This window comes from Erithacus rubecula, assembly GCF_903797595.1.
Source record: "Erithacus rubecula genome assembly, chromosome: 1".
NCBI lineage: Eukaryota > Metazoa > Chordata > Aves > Passeriformes > Muscicapidae > Erithacus > Erithacus rubecula.
In genome coordinates, this window is record NC_136658.1 from 97,894,414 (window position 1) to 97,918,091 (window position 23,678).

At 35.5% G+C, this 23,678-nt stretch overlaps 1 protein-coding gene across 2 annotated transcripts in view; it reads right to left on the reverse strand.

Annotated features, from left to right (window-relative positions):
• The window catches only part of RPS6KA3 (ribosomal protein S6 kinase A3), a 74,165-nt gene that overhangs the window by 6,697 nt on the left and 43,790 nt on the right, over window positions 1–23,678 (reverse strand). For both annotated transcript variants that reach the window (XM_079320361.1, XM_079320362.1), the window contains 12 exons: window positions 21,124–21,161; window positions 20,608–20,750; window positions 17,504–17,574; window positions 13,141–13,229; window positions 12,811–12,875; window positions 12,610–12,712; window positions 12,300–12,424; window positions 10,414–10,539; window positions 8,758–8,847; window positions 4,291–4,449; window positions 783–944; window positions 510–586 (listed from right to left, as the gene is read on the reverse strand). In XM_079320361.1, coding sequence (XP_079176487.1) covers window positions 510–586; window positions 783–944; window positions 4,291–4,449; window positions 8,758–8,847; window positions 10,414–10,539; window positions 12,300–12,424; window positions 12,610–12,712; window positions 12,811–12,875; window positions 13,141–13,229; window positions 17,504–17,574; window positions 20,608–20,750; window positions 21,124–21,161 — 1,248 coding nt within the window. The remainder of the gene's footprint in view (window positions 1–509; window positions 587–782; window positions 945–4,290; window positions 4,450–8,757; window positions 8,848–10,413; window positions 10,540–12,299; window positions 12,425–12,609; window positions 12,713–12,810; window positions 12,876–13,140; window positions 13,230–17,503; window positions 17,575–20,607; window positions 20,751–21,123; window positions 21,162–23,678) is intronic.

A 23,678-nucleotide genomic window follows, 5' to 3' on the forward strand; every position in this document is an offset into this window, starting at 1 on the left:
ATTGCATCTGGTAAATAGATTTTATTTTAAACTCCTGGTAGTATAGTTGAAGTCCTTATCTTTTATACAATTAATTTCTGTTGCATATACAAATGGCTTTCTATTGCATTTATTATATTCTAACTGCATCACTTCTAACATTCAGCAGTTGGATTTTGCACACAAACATGCTTTAATGCATTGCAATTGTATTTGCAACATATATTTCCTTCAACATTTATGCTGCTTAATCTACATTTTAATTTTCACATGATACAAATTCTTGGTGAAAAATCACCTTTAAGCAGAAATTAAAAACCTAAAATAGAGGAGATATTAGAAGCAAAGAATTTTCCACATCAGTCTCTGCAAACCTGTATTTTACTAAAGGTAAAAGCAGTCTCAACTCTAAAGTTGAGATTAATCAGTGCTTCAATAGAAACATCTGCAACAGTGAGCCTACATTTATTACTGAGTTTGTTTGTATTGGTTTGATATTCTACAGTGAAGCAAACAATAATCACCCTTACCCAGTGAGCATAGTATAAAGAAGAACACCAAGGCTCCATATGTCACATGCAGCATCATAACCTTGCCTCTTTAAAACCTGAGGGAGATAGATATTTTTTCTGAAAAAAATGCTTAGAAATGCTTTGATCATGCTATAAAAATGGTAAAATTTCCAATTTTTACTGTTTATAGAGTGATTTTACTTGTTACATAAGAACAGCAACAAAAAAATCTAGGTATCAAAAAAATCCCAGTAAAATATACCAAGTCATATAAACTATCCTGGGTTTTACCTCTGGTGCAACAAAATTTGCTGTGTAACATGGGGTCATCAGAAGACCATTTTCTGCTCGCAGTTGTTTTGCAAAGCCAAAGTCACAAATTCGAATTGATTCTGGATTACCAGATTCATCAACATAAAGAATATTGCTAGGCTTCAAATCTCTGTGAACAACCTAAATAAAAAAAAAAAATTAAATACAATAAACTAAACACATGAAAAATTTTTTTATTATAGTTAGCAATTCTGCTACTTAATTTTAAGTCTCCCATCAGTGTGTTCAGTTTCCAGAGTTCCAGCTTCCACCATCAGCTGCACTGTTTTGATGCTCCATGGTGTCTGGAGCACAAGAATTCTAACTTGGAAACTATAAAACCCCCTCCAGACATCCCCAACCCCCTAATTTATTTGTACAGACAGTTCCAGATGTCTCTTCTGACGCTTGAATCATGTATTTTCTTTTTAACATGCATAACTACCAGGCTCTTTAAATTAGAGCCTTTGGCTACTAATATATTTTGGAGTCAGGGGCTGATGTACCACCTTGCTATGTAACCCTGCCTGTTACTGCTGGAGTAACTGTACTCCATTCTCTTCATTCAGACAGTCTGAATTAATCTCAGAAAACACACTTAAGCCTGGTTAAGAAGGAATTTTAATAATACCCCCAACAAAGTAATAAAGAGGTATCTTCCCATCATCTAAAAAAAGCCTGTGCTGGTTCCCAAGTAGCTGCTTTTGCTTGAGATGTAAAATGCTTGACAATACTGGAGAAGCTGCCAAAGTTCTGGCAGAATTTGAATCTGTTATAATGAGCCTTAACAAAACCTAGAATGCACAAGGACAGTCTTTGAAATCAGATCACCTGCTATATTTTCTTCAAAAGACAAGTTAGCCTATAGCCTCCAGAGACTGCTCTCTGTAAAGAAGAGGGTATATAGCACTGTAGGACAGCAGAGTGGATCTAAGTGTCCTCCTTTAAATATTGAACTAGAACATGAGGGCCTTTATCTTCCTTGTTGTCCTATGTGTTTTATTAATATTAAACACAGCTTTTCATGGCTAAATTTAAACAAAAGAGATTGGGAAACATTTCATAAAAGTAATCACATGAGAACAAGAAGATATCCCAGACTTCTGCAAGTAAGTGATGTTCAGAAATCAGAATCTCAACACACTCATCCAATCCTAGCAGGGTTTCAGGAAAGCAATATGAGACCAAGAAGTAAGAGTGCAGAGGGTCGTGCAATACCTTTTAACACATTAAGTCTATTTATTAGAGACTCTTCCAGCATGCAAATCCTGTGTGATTCTAAGATTTTACAAACCAAGTACTTAAAATGATGGAAATAAGCACCTTGTAAGCTGAAATATACAAATTATATTAAAGAATTTGACTTGCAGCAGTAGATGTTTTTAAATGTCAGTGTATGAGAGAACCAGTTCCTGATTGCCCTTGTTTTTTAGCTTTTACCCTAATAACAAATGAAACAACCTTTACTGCTCCAAGAAGCAAATAAAAGATTCTAAAAGGGGTAGAAAGGAACAAATGAGCAATGGAAGCAGTGCAGAGTTGGTGATTTGGCAGTTTCTAGAACAGTCTGCTTGAGTTGTATGCTTTTTTTGGAAGGAAGGGAAGCAATGCTCAAACAGGAGGAAGAACAAGTGTAACAGTCTAGTTTAAATTAAAACACTACTTCCCAAGCAATCAAAATGTTAATGTCAAAGAATAAGTGAAACACCTTCCTGTGTTAAGCAGTTTTCCCAAAGGTAAATCTTGAAAATATTTAAAAAATATAATGCTTTTCAGAAATTGTGAGATTTTTTATATTATGTTGGTATTTTGTATAGAAATAACATTTAAGAGCAACAGAAGAGAGCAAAATAACCTGCAGGAACTTTCAGTTCATTATTTCTTAGCACTGTGCTTTTGACCAGCAGTCTCAATTACCTACCAGCATTCACAAGTCTGCTGCTCCAAAATGACACAACACTTATTGTCTTATATGTTTTATGACCTCTAGTGCCAATCCTTAATCACTGTATGTTTGCCCTACTACTTTTAGAATGCTCTGGGTGAGTGTTGGAAGCACTGATTACCCTGAGGATTTCATTCCTTGCTTAGCTAGTTTCTCAGTTCAAAAGTATCTTATGAAAGTCCATGAGGAACCTCTTCCTGGGAAGGGTTGTGGAGACAGCACACAGATGCAGAGACTGTCAAACCAGGTATTACCTAATACCATATTCAAAGAAGCTTCTCCAGTGTCCAAAGGAGTTTCAACAGGAAAATCCACTGAAGACATGAGGGATTCTTCCAGAAAAGAATTAGACTACTGAAGTGCTGACTATTTACATGTATGGCCAGCTTTCCTGTAGAGGTGTACTTAATATAAGACTTGAACATTTCCAAAAGCAAACATTCCAGAGTGCACATGGGCTAATACAAGTTAAAATGCCAATATTTACAGATATCTACAGTAAAGAAAACATAACCCCTAAAATCCCTTACTAGATGCAAGGTCACTGGACCTCTTCTAGCCACATGTGGCAAGAATGAACCAAGTTATGATTTATTATTCTATTATCTGTATTTCCATACAGAAGGTATCAGGGTTTGATCATAATTCCCATGGGTGCTGCTGGCCACGGACTATAATCTGTGTACACAGGCTCAAATAAAAACACACAAATGAGCAAGTTACTGAAGTGATGAATCACAGAACGAGATACCAGGTAACTTTGATCATAAGTTTTCTGAAATAAGAGCTTCCAGACACAATAGAGTGTATTGAATTGCTATTTGTTACTTAAAATAATTTGAGCACTATATGTTCCAAAGCATCCTTTCTTGGGTAACACCGTGTAGTAGCAGCTTGACTTTTTCCTTGCACCCTTATTTTCTCCATCCCCTTTTTCTTCTTTACTTAAAAGTGCAACACAACTCATCTTTCTTGCCATGTAATTATCACACTGTCCTTCTCTATATTTGAACTACTTCCTCTGTCTCCAAATTAATTGCCCAAAGTGTTAATTTTCTGTCTCCTACAAGTTCCTGACCCTATGGCACAAGAGTTACAAGTCAATAAACCATGTTCTTCAAAACTGAGAAGTCAAAGGAATTACAAGTATGACAGGTGGAAAATTAATTTTCAGGATATATTACAGGATGAGATGGAAATTATATTAGGTCCCATGGCTATGCAACAACACTGGTCCTAGCACTTCTTCCTGGACATTCTTCCCCTCATATCCTCTCTCTCAGTAATTGTCTGCATTATCTGCACAGAACTGCTGACAGACTGCATGAAGAACAAGAGAAGCAGTTGCATCATCTCAGTTATCTGAACACGTACAGAGTTGATAAGGAAAGTTTTGATTTCAACACAAATTCCTGCTGCAATGTAATTGTTTACCAAAACCACTTAATTACCAGAGAGAAGAATGTATCAAGATAGAAATTTATCTTTTGAAAGAGAAGAATAACAACAGCTATGAACATTTTGTCTGAGCTGAAAACTTACCCCTTGTGCATGGAGATATTCAACTGTTTTTGTTATTGTGAACAGAACAGCACTAGCTTCTCGTTCTGAGAAAAATTTTTGCCGAAGAATTTTGTCCAACAATTCTCCTCCTTTCATAAGTTCTGTTACTACATACACGTATTTTCCATCATCATACACCTGCAAAAAGTACATAGAAATTTATATTTCAAAATATTTATTCTCTGCTGTCTTCCTGTGAAACACAGAGATAATGCAGGTGTGTCCACAAGCTGTTTTCTTCAATTGTTTTCCCTGTATTTCACAACCCACACACTACCCAAATGTTGTTCATCTTCAGAAGTGAACACAAAACCTTTCCAAAAAGGCAATAACATACCAAAATAACATAGAAATACTGGCATGAAAGTGTTTAAAGATAAAAAGGGATAAATAAGAGGCAGTTTTCCCCACACAGTTTCACTTAAACAAAGTAAACTAGACAGGTAAGAAATTAAGCAGTAAAAAATGGAAACTAATCAAATTAAAGCAAAACCAGAGCTTATTCAAGCAGCAATTATTGCACCAAATTAAAAATCTAAAGAGAAATCATTCCAATAGTCAAGACAAAAAAAAAAAAAAAAAAAAAAAAAAAAAGGAAAAAAAAGTAAATTTATCTCAAATAGCATCTGTGAACAGTGAATACAAAGTTGCTATGATAAAACCCAAGAACTTATGCATTACTCTGCACACAAAGCCTATATCAAAGTCTAAAAGTACTTAAATATGCACATTTTATCCCTTACTTCTAGTTATGGAAAATGGCCTAATTTTTGCATGGCTTTTATCATCCAGGGAAGCATTTGAGAATTCTTTACATTCTCACCAGAGGGCACTATAGACTGAGTGATACCAAAGCACATTTTAAGGTACTTAGTCATTAGCATTTCATTTCAGTTGCACTTTCACAGAATCAGGGAATGGTTTAGGTTGAAAGAGCCCTTGAAGATCATCTAGTCCCAGCCTTCCTCCATAGGCAGGGGCATATTTCACTAGGTCAGGTTATTCAAAGCCCCATCCAGCCTGGCCTGGGAGTTCCAATTTAATCCAGAAATAATTCCTGCTTTAGTGAAACTTTTTAGACTGTTGCCTTTAATTATTTCAACTTACTTTTATGATGATGCAATTTTTTTTTTCAGTAAAATGTGTGAAGTAAAAACTTGTGTTTAAGTAGAAACAATTATCAAAATTTCAGTAAAATAAATTTATGAATATATATCAGCTAAGTAACAGAAAATAAGAACAAAAGAAAAGGTTTTCATCCCAATTCCTTAGTCTTAAGCTACCTGAGAAAAACATGCTAATTAACTTCTAAGTGTCAAAATTTTTGTTTTCCTAGTGATACTAAAATAATTTATTTTCTCACTAAATAATAAAACAATGTTAAATAATTCCATGGGCCTTACAAACTTATGATCTTAATGAGATGAAGACGTGATGGGTTTCTGTGTTGTCATTTAACAGAAATTTTTCCCCCAAGAAATACAAATGACTGAGCATCTGAATGTGTTTGTATTAAGACTAAATAAATTATATTTAAAAAATTAAATTTTACAAATTATTAAAAATCAGAATTATCTAATTCTAGATACTAAACTGGATTTTTTTTTTTTTTTTTTTTTTTGTTAGGCATGCTTCCTCTAATCCTGGTGTAATATTATGAGATCAACATATTTCATTTGACATGACAGAGCATACACACATCTCAGGATTGCAGAATTCAAGCAAAATTTGCATTTGGTTACTATTTTATCTGCTGGTCCTGTCTGCCAGCCAAAAATCCCTACAGATAACTCACCCTAAACAAACCATTCCCCTTGCACCAAGCCCTCTAACAGTATTACCAAGTTAAGTTGTTTTTTAATAAATACTGATGACTTTTTCTTCACAGGTGCACATTATCATGCTATGATCACAAATGTGACACTACTTCTTAAAATTAACTCTGAGCACAAGCCACAGGTCAGTCAGTAAGTCTTTTCTACAAGGCAAAGTGGAAAAAACTATAGTGACAAACAGATGTAGGCATATTAACAAAATATAATGCAATGGAGAAACAAATCAAGGTTTTTGCCAAGGGAAGCAAGATTTTACAGACATTATGAGGTATTTTGAAATCATAAATAAGCACTTGGAAAAGGACAATGGATATCTTGTATTCAGGTTTCTAAAATGTTTCTGAAAAGATTCTTCAGCTAATGCTTTAAATAACTCAAACCAGGCCAAAGTTCTGCTACAGAACAGTAACTATTACATAAAAAGGGTAAAACACTTATAATAGTCTGGCACAGGAAGTTTCTAGGTAATGTTTTGTTGGAAGCTGTGTGCTTCCTCCCTTCTTACACTGTTTCCTAGGCATCCACTAAGGACCTCTGTCAGAGGCAGGATATTGGATAAGAAGGACATCTAATTTAGCACAATATAGCTCCTTTTGTTTATATACTGTGTAACTGAAAAAGACCACTGATAACAATCAAAAGGAAAAACCCCAGAGGACTGTGCACTGCAGAAAGAATTTGGTCTCTTGAATATCCATTGTTTCAATCCAAACACCTTCAGAATTAAATTACATAAAAAGGCTGAACAAGAATGAAAACTCCCATCTTAAGCAAAATTCAAATATTAACGCTTTTCTTCTTGAAACAGAAGAAAGAAATTATTTCTTGCAGAATAATAATTTCTAAAGCAGGCACTTAAATGCTGAAATATTTTTTTGGCACTTCAGATTAGAAACATTTAAGTTTTGGTGTGGAGCTAAATGAAAAATTGAGCAAATCAACAATGAGTTTTAATTTTATTGTAGTACATGGTGCTCTAGTTTGAGTCCTGAAGGCAAAATATTCCTTATCTTCTTTGAAAGCTGTAATAGCACACCCCCATAATGTGGGACATGCAAGCAATCTGCCTCATGGGTCTGTATTAGGACAAAAACTTAATGTCTAATTCTTACAGATTTATACAAGATTCTTTCTTACACTGGACATCCTTTCATAATTTCTGCTTGGGGAACTGATCTGAAGCAGAAGTGACAGAATTACAGTCTTGCTCCCTTTGTGGGCTTAAGGCTTTTTTTTGGTAGTCTCCTGTTTGTGTATTGCTGTTGCTGTGCATGAAATATTGTTCCTGCTGGAAGATGACTGACAATGATAAAAGATTCATTACAAAGTGAAATAACTCAGAGTATATTGCAGGTGTTTAAGATTACCTGGATTTCTGTTCTCAATGTAAAATAATCATCATGCTCAAGTTCAGGTAAGTGCTCACAGTCTCATGTTTGTATTCCTGCTTAAATAACATAAGCTCTGTAATGAATTCAAGTAACACATGAGCCCAGCATGCAGCACTAAAAGCACCATGAACGCTGATGCAGGTTCTGTTCAGCACAGCTTTCAAGTAGCTTTACTGTTCAACCACATGAAGCAGAACAGAAAGTAGGACTGTAATTTTGGTATCTTGCTTACAAGAAGATAAGCTCTCTGAATATCTACCTTATTTTCTCTGTACAACAAACAGTGTGATATCAATAAAGTGAAGCAAATTATAGCAGACCAACTTCATGGAGAGCTCTCTAGTGCTCATCTCCATGGTATTTACAAGCTGTTGTTTTAATGACTTCAAAATGTCTGACAATCTCCTTTCAGCTGAGCTCAGCTTCCTGGAAATGGATGGCTGTTTTGCCTGAGGTTTGGTTTGGGGGACCAGACTATTTCCCTGTAGTCTCAGAAAGTCATTAAGCATATGCCTTTTTAATTTTTAATCCTCTTGAATGAATACCAAGGAGACAATTTTCTTTTTCAGTTAGATCATCAGAATATACTGTTCACTATGAAAGCCCTCTACCTCCCACTTTATGTTATTCCTTGCTTTTTACAGACAAAGTGTTTCCATGGTCAGAGAAAATAATACAAGGAAAAAATATCAAGATAATATTCATACAGAGGCCAGATAAAGATACTGGTCAAAAAAGAGTGAGAATCATGGACACAGAAAGACTTTGTCTACTACTGAGTAATACTGTCCATGAAAATTACTTTGGGTACTGTGCTAACAGTGAGCCCTTTGTTATATAATAATGTACATTAAAATTGCTTTTGAATAATGTAGGCAAAATCAGATTCAAAGTTAACTAAGTAATCAAAAAATGTTCTTGTTTCTCTAAAACTAGAGCCAACATTAAATAAATTATTCTTGTGCTAAGATTTATAAAGGATGAATTATTTGACCCCTTAGAATAGCACTGGTACCACAATAGAATCATCTTTAAAAGAAAACACAGGCATCCCAGTAAAAAACTAGGTACTATTGAATAAATTGTATTGGGACATTGTTTTATTTTTAAAGACTGAAAAATATGAGCATAAGTTTAAAACATATAGTTTGTCATCTCTCAAATTAAAAAGTGATTTGCAGTTACAATACAGTAAAGGAAGTCTTCAAAACACTACTTACATCTTTCAGGGTAATAATATTTGGATGCTGTCCATAGCGCAGCAGGATTTCAATCTCTTCTGTTGGATCTCTTTTACTCTTGTCAATAATCTGTAAGAGCATGTACAGACATAGGCATAATTCTTTTTGTGAATCTAGTGTCATGCTTTGGTATGCTTATTAGCATCAGCAGTTAAATTGTATTTATTGTTGCAAAAGACATGGATTATAACCAAATCCAAGTTTGTTAAACTGAAAAAGAAAGGCTAAGCAAAAAAGGTTGGGAAAAATGAAAAAAAACCCCACTTTTGAAAACAATTTTGGAGGATAAGTGATCTGATCTCTTTGGCTGTGATAAATAATGCAAGGCTGTTTGGTAGATAAGACTTCAGTGATCCATTATTTAATGAAATAGGAAGTCTCTAATTTAACAAAAGATATTGGTTGCATGATGCTAATAACCTGATTTTCACAATGCTAGTCTCAAACAAATATTTGGTACAGCAAAAGAAAGCAGAAGAAAACAAAAACTTACAAAAAGTAAAAATTCCTCAGAGTTAATTCAAACATACATTCATTATGAGAGTCCATTAGAATCTCTAGCTCTAAAGTTCACCTTGTTCAAACAAGCAAAATATTGTTTTGCCCTACTTAAATGTGTTCTTTTCCTCTCACTCTTTTCCCTCTCCTGAACTGCAGAATTTCCCATAATGTCTTTTCCATTGTTGTGTTCCCCCTTCATCCTTATGCCTATTACTGCTACCAGTCCCCTGCTAACAGGCCAGACACTGATCATCTTACTTTTTCAAGATTCCTTGAGGGAAAAAATGCCCTAACAGAGGCAATAGAAGAGTGAATCTTCACAGCAAATGCCACAGCTGAGGGAATTACCAGCTATGTCAGGACTTTCTTGCAGTTTCAATAAATTACTTTAAATTGAAAGCACAGAAGTCAAATCTGTTCCTGGCCAAAACCAGAATAAAAATAAGTTTTTAAACTACCAAATTGAAACTGGAAGTTTTCCAGGAGGCAATCTACATACTTAATTCATCTTTGTATTTTACATAATTAAGTAGTAAGCTGTTCAGCAATTCAAAAAGAGAACTGCCTCATAGTAAAGGATTTAAAGACTGCTTTTTTTAAAGCCTGCTAATCCATACTTTTGCTCTTATGGTAACCATTTGGTCCCAGGTTATTACACAGAAAACCTTATAATAGCAGTTCTAGGAAATCCACTGAGAATTTAATGCCTTCAAAGAAATGCTAGAAAGCCCTATAGAATAACATAAGAACAATATTAAAAATCTTGTTGAAAACCAGAAAGCCAAAACAGAGTTGAAGTTTATTCTGGAAGTTATACCAGACTGAAGACTGTTATGAACCCCTTAGCCATTTAAGAATTTATTAATTGACTTTTACAGTTGCATATAAAATACTTTTATATTAAAAAAAAAAAAAAAAAAAAACCAAACCAAACAACAACAGCAACAACAAAAACAACAAAAAACCAAAAAACAAAAAAAAAACCAAAAAACCCCCCGAAAAACAAAACAACAACAAAAAAAAACCCAAACCAAAACAACAACAACAAAAAAAAATCAATCTGTGTTTCTCTATGGCAAATAAAAATGCCCAATGCTAAAATCTGAAAAGTGTGGTTTCTAACAAAGTAATTACCTTCACAGCATATTCCATGTTTGAAGCTTTATGAACACATCTCTTGCAGACAGAATAAGAGCCAACTCCAATATCTTCCTTTACTTCATATCCATCAGTAAACTGAATGCTGTTCCTGTGCAACTGCTACCAAAATTATCAATTGATGAATATTTCTAATATTTAACTGATTTTTTTTATTAAAAAGACTTTTAAAAAAACCCTATTCATTTACTTAAAATTTTAAATTGATAACTCTACAAAGATAAAGTGGTCTAAATGCCCACTATCTTCTGTTAAAAATTAGTATAACATAGATTTTATATTAGACATATTGTAAATAATACACACTGCATTTTAGAAATGGACATTATTTTTCTGATTGTTGCTTTACTAATTTAAAGATAGAAACTCCAAACCAAAGAAAATTAGACGATTTCACGGCAAAATAGTGATAGAACAATGGCAAAGAAGTATCACTCTTTTTATTATCTGAATAGACAGAATGCCAGCTGGAAAATTCAGACATACTGCATAGAATCAGATTGGCTGGAATTGCACGGAATGTCAGTCAAAAAATCCTTTCACAGAAATAAAAAGCTGAAAAGAGGACAAGTGTTCACTCCTGTAAGGGAAGGAAATGGTGTTTTAGTGTATGGAGTTTGTGCAAAGGATGCAAAGCTTTTGCAGGAAACCATCTGGGTATCCTGCAGCACAGAAAAGAGGAAATAGGAGTGAGGAAGTTGTTGAGGGGCACAGAGGAAAGGCAGCAGAGAAACAGACCTTTACAAGAGAAGGAAGCTACATACAAAGAGCAATAATGCCATCTACAAAACTGTGTGGGAATGAAGCAGCACAGAGACACTTGCAGAAACTTCTAGCAAGGTACCTGGATCAGAAATAATTCTGATGCATATATCAAATCAGAAAGCTTCTTGAGAATAAAAAAGGGATCTAAAGTTATATTTAAAAAAAAATGTTATTACACTTGAAATGTAATGTGTAGAGAAAGGCATGTTGCAACAATCCTAGACATGAGAGTGTTAAAAAAATGCAAGGGGTATTCACATATTGTATAAATTGTGGGTATTTTAAAATTTTCTCAGACATTTGCAAAATACTGGTGCAGTAAAAAATACAGATAAACCAAATCCTACAGCACACCTTTTTATTCCTAGCTATACTTTAAGAAGTTTTCAACACAATTTAGATAATAGTTTTCATGACTCAGTAATTAGAATTATTAAAAGGAGAGGTCGTAGAAATAAATTTTTTGCAGAGGTCTCCTCTTCCAGGTGACAACCTCACAATTATTAATACAGGAGACTCTACTGGAGTCATTCAAATACATTAAGGAAGTCAAAGCTTGAGTGTGCACTGTAACACTGACTGCTATGATGCACTGAAATCAGCCACAAAATAGCAGAGATTAGCAAGTTAACTTCAAGTGGCTTGGGAGGGACAGAATATGTCCTGGGTCATGAATTCCAAGATTCACAGCAGTCCAGAACATCCAGATACAATTCACAATTGTACTCCAGTGCCTCCTACTACTGCATTGCAGGAGTCAGCTGACATTTTCATGTATGGAGGAAAAAAAAATAAAAATCAATAAATCAATAGATCTGTTATTCCACTACACCTTATGGCTTAACATTAAAGAGGTAATACAGCACAGATGGTAGAATGTTCTCATTTAAGGCTGAAGCCTATCTGGACCTGTAGCTGCTCAGTAATTAAACAGGTCCTGTACCTTCAGAGATTTTGGTTGGATAAAATAATCTGATCTTTACTTTTCTTGCATAAAAGATGACAATGATTTTGTCATGATACTTGATTCTGTGACAAGGAAACAATGCATTCACCAAGAAGCAGCACAGATTTTATTTTTAATTAGATGTACTCACCTGGACAATTGAATGCACTCCAACTGTCTGCATTGCTTGGCTTTCATCATCTGATGCAATAGCTACAAAACTAAATCCCCGAAAAAGTTGATGTGCATTAGCACTGGGTGGAATACCAGGCGAATCTGAAAAATACATCATCTACTTACAAGCAGAATCTTTAACATGCAGATATGAGACTAAGTACTGAAATTTTGGTAGCACCTTGAATTTGTAAAGACAACAGTTTGCATCAAATTTTGAATGAAAGAATTTGAAATTAAAATTCCATATTTTGAATATGTAAACTCTCTCATTCATATCTCTTTACCTTTTGGAGTTTTTGCTGTAAACTCAGGGTCAAAATAAAATGTATCTTCAGGTCTGCCAGTTGCAGGTTTAAAAGGAGGATGGATTTCTCTTCGATACAATTTCTGAAGAGAAGGAACATATTGTAAATGGAAAAGTTATATGACACCATAAAAGACTTAACCAAGAAATTTACAGTATTGATTTTTAATTAGATACTCACATTCCAATCTATTTTGGAAAAGAATGCATGCCTCTTAATTTCTTCTACTCCATCTGGACCTGCTCCTTTTATAAGGAAGAAAAATGTCTATGAATTATTTTCTTCTTGGTCAAAGGAATGACTAGCAAAATTATATTTCTTATTCCTTCTGCATTAATTTTAGATGTATGACTAGCAAAAATGATTATACTTTAGTGATCACTTGAAGGGCAATCTGCATTCTTACTTTAAATCCTATTTTACACAGGAAACAAAATTTTAGTCAGTTTAATGATCAATGATATTATGAATATTATGATTAAAATTAAAATATTCTGCTAAAAACTTTACCTAATCTGTTTGCTGGGTTTCTTTTGAAGAGCATCCGCAGGAGACTCTGTGCTTCAAGACTCAAGAACTGGGGCATTCCAAGTTTGGCCCTAGAGAATAAAAATAATTAACAGTATACAAAGATATCTAGATAAGAATTAACTCTGCATTCCCCCTGTCCTTTGCCATTCAACAAGTCCATAATAAATGAAGTAGCATCACTGAGAAATTGCCTTCAGACATCAGACACAGAGCAAAAGTGCTGTCAGTCATGTAAACGTGTTTGGGTTTTTATTTTATTTTATTTTAATAGTATAGTATTTTCAGAAATGACTCAGAAAATAAAGTTGAGGAAAAGTTGGAAAAACGTATAAAGAATAGCTAGAGGACAGCAGTTAATAAACTTGGAAATTTTCATAATATGCTTTGATCCACTTATAATTCCAGTTACCAGCAAGTGACATAAACCAAAGCATTTTGATAGTTATATAATAGAAGGACTAAGAGAAGTACCACACTATGACACACACCAAGATGACCCAGGAAGCAAACTAGAATACAGAAATTAAAGTAGGACAAATCTTGCAGGATTAGCTGATTAAAAAAAAAAACAAAACCAAAACCCAAACAAAATCACACTCCTCTTTTCCTTTTTCTCCTCCTCAATCTATTTACAATAATAATTTTACAACTTGTCAGTCTTGAATTTTTAGGTTTAAGTTTTTGTACTTTAATTTATCTTTGTTTTTTAATCCTTGTCATATTTTTTCCTGTCCATTTAACGTTGAGCCTCCATTCTCTCACTGTTACTAGGGCTTACTTTTTCTTGTAACTATGATAATGATAAATGAGGGATATAATTCCCTCCTTTCCATCACTAATTCAACCTGTAGCTTATATTTTTCTATAACAGTCCATGATATAAGCTCTGTGCTTCAATCAGAACCTGATTTGTCTTGTATTCCAGGTATTTGTAGATATTCCCCTCTGTGTCACTTGAGTAAGTGCATACATATTGCCACTGATTCACAATTCATTACTTTAAAACAAGAACTTACTAAATTTTCCATTCCTTTCAGCATTAAAAAAGCTAGGGAAGGGGGGAGGAAAATCTGAAAAACTTTGGCTTCTTTGGGCTCTTCAATAACATACTAGAGGCAGATCAAGGCCACCAATGGAGGAGGAATGGGCAGTGGGCCATCCAATTTTTCCTGACTGGCATGCACCACCACCTTTCACAAAATCCTGTATCAGGCACATGACAGAGGAGAATGAAAGGCAATTTACAGGCAACTGCATGAGTGACAGCAATTTTTTTCTGACATTCCTGATGGACAATGACAAAATTTTATATGAAGGCATACCTCTTAAGTAAAGGAGAAAGATGTTTGAAAATTTAACTTTGTTGCTGCAACCTATGATTTCTTCAAACTGCAGGGTTTCCCAGTTTTAGGTAAAACACACAAGAATAAACAATAATTTGTCTTGATAAGGTTTAGAGAAATAAAGTACCCCCAAAAAATTTTTGTTCTAAGGAGAATGCATTTTCTGTGGATTTTTAGGAACATAAGGTAAAAAAAGCATTATATTGTAAACATACACTATGAAAATCAGAATTCATATGCACATCTGTCAATTTTAAAGTTTTATGAAAAATTTAAGGAAAAATATACTAGATATGTGGAAAGCAAAAAGAAAACATAGACCAGAAAAAAAGTGTGAACTTATCAGAAAAGACTTTAAAATATCTTCTGGTTTTCAGCTGCTTATATGACCAAAAGAAAAACACTTTTATGCAAGACAATACTCATAAGAATACGAAACATTAAAAGAGAGTGAAATGTCTTTACATCATAGCACACTTCCTGTGCAGCTGCTTGAAACCATTAACAATTGCAAAGACTGGAAGGTGAAAAAAGAAAGAAGTCGGAAAGGGCATTAAGAGATACATTCTCAAATGAAATCTGAAAGTAATTACAGAATCACAGAAATCTATAATTGTTTAGGTTGGAAAAGACCTTTAAGATTATCAAGTCCAACCTTTAAGCCAGCACCACTCAGTCCACCACTAAACCATATCCCTATGTGCCATATCTTTCTAAAAAACCTCCAAGGATGGTGACTCAGCCACTTCCCTGGAAGCCTGCCCCAATGCTTTACAACCCTTTCAAGGAAGAAATTTTTCCCAATATCCAATCTAAACCTCCCATAGTGAAACTTAAGGTCATTTCCTCTCATTCTGTTGCTTCTTACTATGGAGAAGAGACAATTCCTACCTGGCTACAGCCTCCTTTCAGGTAGAGTGATAAGGCCTCCCTTATACATTCTCCAGATCCCTCAGCTGTTCCTCACAGGATCTGTGCTCCAGACCCTTCACTGGCCCCATTGCTCATCTCTGGACTTGCTCTAGCACCTCAATATCCTCATAGTGAGAAGCCCAAAGCTGGACATAGGATTTCAGGTGCAGAACCACCAGTGCTGAGTACAGGGGACAATCCCTGCCCTGGTCCTGCTGGCCACACTACTGCTGACACAGGCCAGGATGCCATTGGCTTCTTGGCCACTTGGGCACACTCTGGCTCATGTGCAGCAATTGCTGGACCAACACTCCCAGGTGCCTTTCTGCCAGGCAACTTCCAGCCACTCTTCCCTAAGCCTGGCACGTTCCCTTAGGTTGTTGTGACCCAAGTGTATGACTTGGCACCACTGAAACCTCATCCTATTGGCCTCATCCCATTGATTGAGCCTGTCCAGATCCCGCTGCAAAGCCTTCCTACCCTCCAGCAGATTGACATTTCCTCTTATTCAGGCTGGGGGCACCTGCAAACTGACACTAAATCCCCTTGACCAGGCTATTGATAAAGATGTTAAACAGGCCTGGCCCCTCAGGAACACCACTTGTGACTGGCTATCAGCTGGGTTTCACTCCACTCAGCACTGCTCTCTGGGCTATGAACATCAATTACCTGGAGAAATGCAAGGATATTCTACATGGCAGCTGAATACAGAAGATATTTATAGCAACAGCAAAAAGACTGTTGAGGAACAGAGTGGAGTCACATGCAGGCAAAGAGAAGAGAAAGATGTGACTCATGAGACACAGATAGAAAAAAAAATGCAAGGCTCCTGAAACAAGGGAGAGTGCAGCAGAACTATCTCAGATTAGCTTCTTGTAAGTAGGAGGTGGTCAGAAGGAATTTATGCTTGCTGTGAATAGATAGAACTTTTTAGTTAAAAGACATTGAATAATCACAACATTGAGATTTGATCTGGAATGGTGCTGAGGCAACAGAAGAAACTAGCATCACTAAATCTATTTGCAAATAAGATGAAGAAGAAAAACAAGGGCAAAGAATAACATAACATATAAGCAGTATGAATGCAAAAGCCAAGAAAATAATGGGTGTGTTTTCTAGTGGTTTTCATATTCTAATTACTTAGAGAAAAGATGAAAGAGTTCCATATATTTATTTTTCAAAACAGGCTGTTAGTGCAAAAGAAATTTCAGCTTTGATATATGGGTAGACAAGTGGTTAACAGTACTGAAAACAATGATAAACAGTGAAGCAGAAAACAAATGAAAAAACTAAGATAATCCTACGAGCTTCCACAGAAAAAAAAATGGTTATCACTTAAAAATAGATGGAAACAGAGAAGTGAACCTATGATATGAGGAAACAGACTTGTTTGCACAATGTTTGGCTAGAGTCCCAAAATGGGGCATTAAGCCATAGGTTGTACTAGTTCAGAGAATATGTGGGGAATTGGCAAGATAAAAAGCAGACCTTCATTAGCAAAAACAAGAACATTAACTGCATGAAGGAAAGCAATTCCCACAATAGACCTAATGCAAAATCTATGCTGAAAATAGTAAAGGGGAAAATTGGAGCTTAGGCGACTCCTAGGAGAGTACAGAAGGGAGGAGTACTGGGGAAGCAAATTGTTTGCAGCATTTTATATAAAGAGGTAGGGTGAGGAGCTGGTAAGATAAAGAAGGATAAGGAGTAAAAATACTTTATCAAAAAACTCCAAAACCTAAAACAAAGGAAAAAAAAAAAAAACAACGGAGAAAAAAAATTCACAGGTTATCAAAAAGGATAAGAAAGTTAAAAAATATTATGGAAATAAGATGGGAGAGATCATATGGTTGGAGAACTTATTATATTACAGATTAAAGAGCTGCTATGAAATCCTTTGTACCTGGTATGGTGGAGGAATAGTGAAGCAAATTAGATAGGCAGCAAAGGGAATTAATAATATGGAATAGGGAGTGAGGATTTACCAGTACCTTTGAAAATGAGGGAGGAGTAGAAATTAGATATTGCAGCCCGGAGGGCATCCCTGTAGAATACCTGATGAGATATATAAATAAGAGTGTACTCACTTGAGAATCATAGTCATGGTTTCTTTTCTGTCTTTCCCTTGGAAAGGTAGAGTACCAGTGAGCATTTCAAACTGTATAGAGTAAAACTTTCATCAATTACATTACCTGGACAAAAACTAATTTTTGACAAAACTACTTAGCATCTTAACCTTCCAAAATTCATGCACGTTAACAATCAAGTCTGCGCAAAACAACTTCATTGTACAGTTTCAATTGCTAAGAACATTGAGCAGCCTTTGCCATTTTTAAAGCTGCAAAATATTTTCCTATATTGATAACTTGCTTTACATCCTTTTATCTGAAAAACTTAGACTATGTTTTGTGTTTCATTTCTGCCTAAAAAGTTTGTTCTAGGAAGACTGTACAACTGTATTTTTTAGTTTTAAACAAAAGGGAAGGGTAGGAAAAAAAGATTTTCCTTTCAAAAGTTAGTGATGATTTCTCCTCATGCAGAAATTTTTAAAAAGGTCAAAATTTTGAAAATTGGCATGTACATAGCCTTTATTGGGAAGGGGAAAAGGTTAGCTGATTGACAAAGACATGCATGATGAAAAGTGGTTACTGTATGCATACAGTGGAAATAAAGCCTGAAGGAACACGGAAGAGCTACACAGTACGTGCATGCACATTCTACAGTGCCTGGCAGTAAGCAGCAGACACTGCTAAAATACTGATTTGCTCTGAAAGTGACTGAGTAAAAATAGATAACTATAAAGGCACTCCTGTTGGACTGCAGGATACTGCAGGGATATCAGATCTAAGTGAGGCAGTGAAAGCAGTCAGGCAGCAGTCATAGCAGCCAGCACTTAGGCAGAAATCTGATTTTTTTGGTTTAAAGATTGCAAAATAATTTAGTTCAATGCAATTTAATGGCATAGAGCTAATGACATAGAAATTAAAATAATTATAAAGGAACCCTCTGAACAGCTTATGTAAACTTAAGTCATCCTGAACACAAGGTATTCTCTATTCCCTTTTTTTTACTGGCATGACCCAAACATTCAGTCTTCTAAACAAAAAAAAAAAAAAAAAAAAAAAAGGGACGAAGATAACTTGAATAAATAATGTGTGACTATAGTATTTGTAGATCTACAATAAGAGCATGAAGTTGCACTAATAGTATTCTTTGAAACACCATTCCATTGAAATAAAATTTGAATTTCTTACTGCCATCTCTTACTTCATACTTTAGACAATACTTTTTTCAGATATATTTTAAAAATTACATTTAATAATAAATCCAACATGGAAAAAGCCTACTTTTAACTGTAACACTTAAGACAATTGTCAGGAAAATGTGAGAGGGACAAGCCAGAACGATAAGATGGAAAAAAATTTGTTTGTGGTTTAGAAAGATCTTCACAAGGTGCACTTAAAAAATGAAACCTTGTTTAAAAGGTAAATTTGGAGTGCATGAAATACAGTTTCTCTAGCAAGCTGCTAATTCATCACAAGCACACATATTTGTATTAACAGCTCAACATGAGTATTCTTTGTCACCCCTCCCAAATACTATATTCCAACAGTAATAGGCCAATAGCACTTGAAGAATAAGCCAACACTGGCCTTCCCTACTTATGTTTTACTTCAGGAGGAGAGTACCTCAGTGCTTCTAAAAAATTAAAATGAATGTTTTTACTTGTATGGCATTCCTTAAAACTGTCACTGTTTTAAAGGACAATATAGTTCTTAACAAAGCATACTTCATGTACAGCAGCACAAGAAAATAAGCCAAATGATTTGTTGAAATATCTTTAAAGTCTCCACTTCTATGCTATACTTCTGTTCACTCTAGTTACTGTGTACTTACACCACACCAACCATCATTTGAATTTTTGATCAGCTCAGATATTAAGAATGAGTTAAAAATGGATTGGTTATGAAAATTACAAACTATAAATGCAAGCAACAAAAATATACCTAAAGCAAACTGCACAGTATTTCATATGCTACTTTATAGAATTTGGTTTTTAAGGTTATATTTTTATATCCAAGATAGAAGCCAAAGTATTTAACTTAAAGTTAAGACTGTGAAAGCCACTCCAGTCACAGCTAACATCTTACAGCAATTTTTAGTTATACTATATCCATTTAATAAACACCAAATTATGGTTTCCAGCTTGATAAATTAAAGCCGAAGTTCAATTATGTTTGTGTTATCAATAACAAATATTCTGCAGCAACATTGTAATAATTTTTTAATTGACTGTGATAAAATGTGCAGTTGTGAGAAGTGTGTGTGCCTGTCTGGAGAGAGTTCAGTTATCAGATGCTACTTTTACATAGTCAGTTTTCAGATCACAACAGCATTCTAACCATTAAAGTCAAAGGATGACCTATTTTCAGACACAAGAGTCCTTCTTGTACCATAAAGCACACACATTAGTTGTACTGTTGCAGTTATGTAGCAGAAGCAGTAAGAAATGAATACATTTATACAATTATTTAATTTTCATGTCAAAAATGCACACAAATATTTTAAATATTAGAAGTCTTTCAGCACTTCTTCCTTAAACACCAAGCATGATGTATTATTCTTTTCCAGTTCATATTCCATACACATAATATTTCCCCAGACCTTGCAACTTTACAGTAATTACTCCTTGCAGAAACACCATAAGCAAGTGAGAAACTATATCCCATATCAGCTCAGTGTCATTTAGATAATTTTGACGTGTGAGAACAACAGTTATTATCCCACTAACTTACAATTACACCCTAAACTTTAATTAGAAAGTTGCCAATCTCCTTTCTCCTCTTGAATGTAAATTCAAATTTAAAATTTGAATATGCATTTCCTCCCCACTTTAGAATAGACAGTATTTTTCTGTATACTTCTGTATTTCTCTTGGTGCCTATAACATTCAAACTACTATAAAGTATTTGAATTAAATGATAATAAAATATGGCATATTATTGGTGTTGATATGATACCTAGTCCATGTTCATGATCAAACTTGGTGGTGCTAATAATTTCACACAATTTAGACTCCCTTTGTAGTTAAAATTCATGTAAAGCTCACCTTAGGGGTTAGTGTTTGATTTGTTTCACCAGACCTTGCAAATCACAATTTTGCTACGATCTACATTTCCCAGAAACCTACCATTAAAACACCAAAAGACCACCAGTCTGCACTCTGTGTATGGCCTCGTCTGTTAACAACTTCTGGTGCCATATATTCCACTGTTCCACAGAAAGAGTAGGCTTTTTTTTCATGATCAATTGACTCCTTACTTAAGCCAAAATCTGAAAGGAAAAAAAAAAAAATTCCAACTGTAATAAACCCCCCCCATTAATGGTTGATACTTTTACCATAATATGAAGTGTTATGTTTTTATCATTCCTATATACAACTGAACTGTAATATGGCAATTACAGGATTCTCCTTCCCTCCCCACATTATCACAGATCTGTAACATCAGGTATAATTGTAAAGCAGGTATCTTATTCAAATATTAACAGATTTCATTTATTTCAAGCTAATTACACTACTTGCTTCCACAGATGAATTACTGATCAGTTAAAATTACTTACTTTATCATACTGGTTTACCAAAAGGAAAATGCAAAGATTTTACTATGAACAGAAATGATCCTAGCATTGCAACTCCTTTATTCACCTGTCAATTTGATATGTCCTTCCTCATCAAGCAGGATGCTAAAAAACAATAAAAAGAATATAAAAAGCTAATTAAAATATTTTTTAAGTGTTGTTTCAGACAACATACTGACAACATTGAGGAACAAACAGCAGAGGATACACAAGGACAGGAAGACTCAAACATGCATGAAAATGAATTATTAGAAGATAGATTCAACTACACATTTTCTTGTCCTTTTACTCTTTCTTTTTAAAGATTAAGAAACAAGCTTGGAGTTTTATTCAGCTATTTGACTAAATTCAGTATTTATTAACAGTTCTGGCCATCTGCAGCACATGAAGCACTATTGTAATTATTAAAAACAGAGGCATAGTCCATTTCTCTTCTACAAGGTATGTTTTCATATGTATCCATAACAGGCATAAATTTGTAATTTATCATTTGTTATTTAATCAAAAGTTATTGATTACTTCAAGTAACATGAAGTAATAAATATTCTCATGTTGTACCAAAGGACAGGACCTATACTCAGAGCAGACCTTAGGCTTCCACCTTTTCACTTAAATCACAAGAAAAACCACACTTCTCCAAGATGCCAACTGTCTTTGACCACCACTGAATATCATTGCATTGCAAAGTATGCAAAGCATTCAAGAACTGAATTTTGTAACAGCCCCTACACAGTGGATTTAGTTCCTTCATCTGCATTTCATCTTGTAAAGGATGGGGTAAGACATGACCCAGACCTCATCCCCTTGCACTTTGCAGTTGCCATGGCAGGAACCATTAAAGCATGTCCTCAAGTGCCATATGCAAACATTGCCTTCCTGCCCACCCACAAATCCACACTTCCACCCAACTTGGTGTTGTCTGTGCTATTTCTCAGGGTGCACTCAATTCCCTCACCCAGATCTCCAATGAAGATGCTAAACAGGTCTGGTCCCAATACAGAGACCTGGGGAACACCACTGGTGACCAGCCTCTGGCTGGATGCAATTCCATTCACCCCCACTCTCTGGGCCCAGTCATCCAATCAGTTTTTTACCCAGTGAGGAGTGCACCCAGACACACCATGGGAAGCCAGTTTCTCCAGGAGAATGCTGTGGGAAACTGTGTCAGAGGCATAGAACCACAGAAGATAAGGGGCTAACATGTATGTCTCAAACACTGAAAGTCATTTGGCTCTGGGGCCAACCACAGATTGTTGGTAATAAGAGATAAGAACTGCTAGTAATAAGCAAAGATTGCTGGTAATAACACACTGTGAGAAAGAACAAGATGTGCCCAGAGAAGAGGCCATGCAGATATAGGGCAGCACTTTTCCAGGACAAACATCCTTGTTCTAATTCCTGAAGATAAGCACAATCCAGTACAGCAGAAGTGCAGGAATGAGGTTGAGAAGCATGAACTGTAGGGGAAGAAAAGACCACACAATATTCTCAAAGACCCTCGACCCAATCCCAGAAAGATCTGAAAGAACAGACTGTGCCTAGCAACTAATTTGTATAGAAAACAAAAAACTTACCTTCATGGCAGGGAAACCTATCTATAAATACATACCCCACCAAGCCCAGACAGCAGCACCCAGACCCTGAATATCCCATCAGTTGCACTGATACTGTAGCCAAGACTGGTGATCTCTTTGCTGCCTCCTCTTTCTCCCTCTTTAATTCACCTTTTCATCTCACCCCTTAATCCAAACCCCACTGCATGTTCTTTTTCATAGTAGGTCAGGGACTAAGGTATTGATTTCCATGCCAGGTATATAATTTACTAATAAAATGTGATTTTTTTCAGATCCTCTGGTTTTAGTTGTTCCTTTCCACCATGACCATTTACAAACCTTGGGTGGTCCTCTCCCCTTAAGGGTTGGATGTCACAAAAAGCTTTAGTAAAGTCTAGGTAGACAATATCCAGAGCCTTTCCCTCATCCACTAAGCAGGTTACCTCATCATAGAATATGGTCAGGCTGGTCAAGTAGGACCTGACTTGCATAAATCCAGGCTGGCATGGCCTGAACCCCAGGTTGTTCTGTACACATTACATGATGGCACTCAAGATAAGTGACTTTTCCATGATTTTTCCCGACAAGGAGGTCAGGTTGACATGCCTATAGTTTCCTGGTTTCTCCTTCCAACTCTTCTTATAGCTTGGTGACACATTTGCCCAATTCCAGGGACCTGGGACCTCCATGGCTGACCTGGAGCACTGATAAATGATTGAAAGTGGCTTGATGAGTTCTACCAGCTCCCTCAGTACTCTTGAGTGAGTTCTATCCAGTCCCACTGATGTTTGGGGCTCTAAGTTGCATAGCAGCTGCTGGCCATTTCCTCCTAGATTATGGGGGGATGTTTCATTATGCTCCCAGTCTTCCAGCTCAGGGAGCTGGATATCTTGACAACAACTGGTCTTGTTATTAAAGACTGAGGCAAGAAAGGCATGAAGTACCTCAGCCTTTTCTTCATCCTTTGTCACTATGTTTCTCCTCATATCCAACAAAGGATGGAGATTCTCCTTGGTCCTCCTTTTGCTGCTGATGTGTACAAATATTTCTTTGTTGTCTTCTGCTTCTG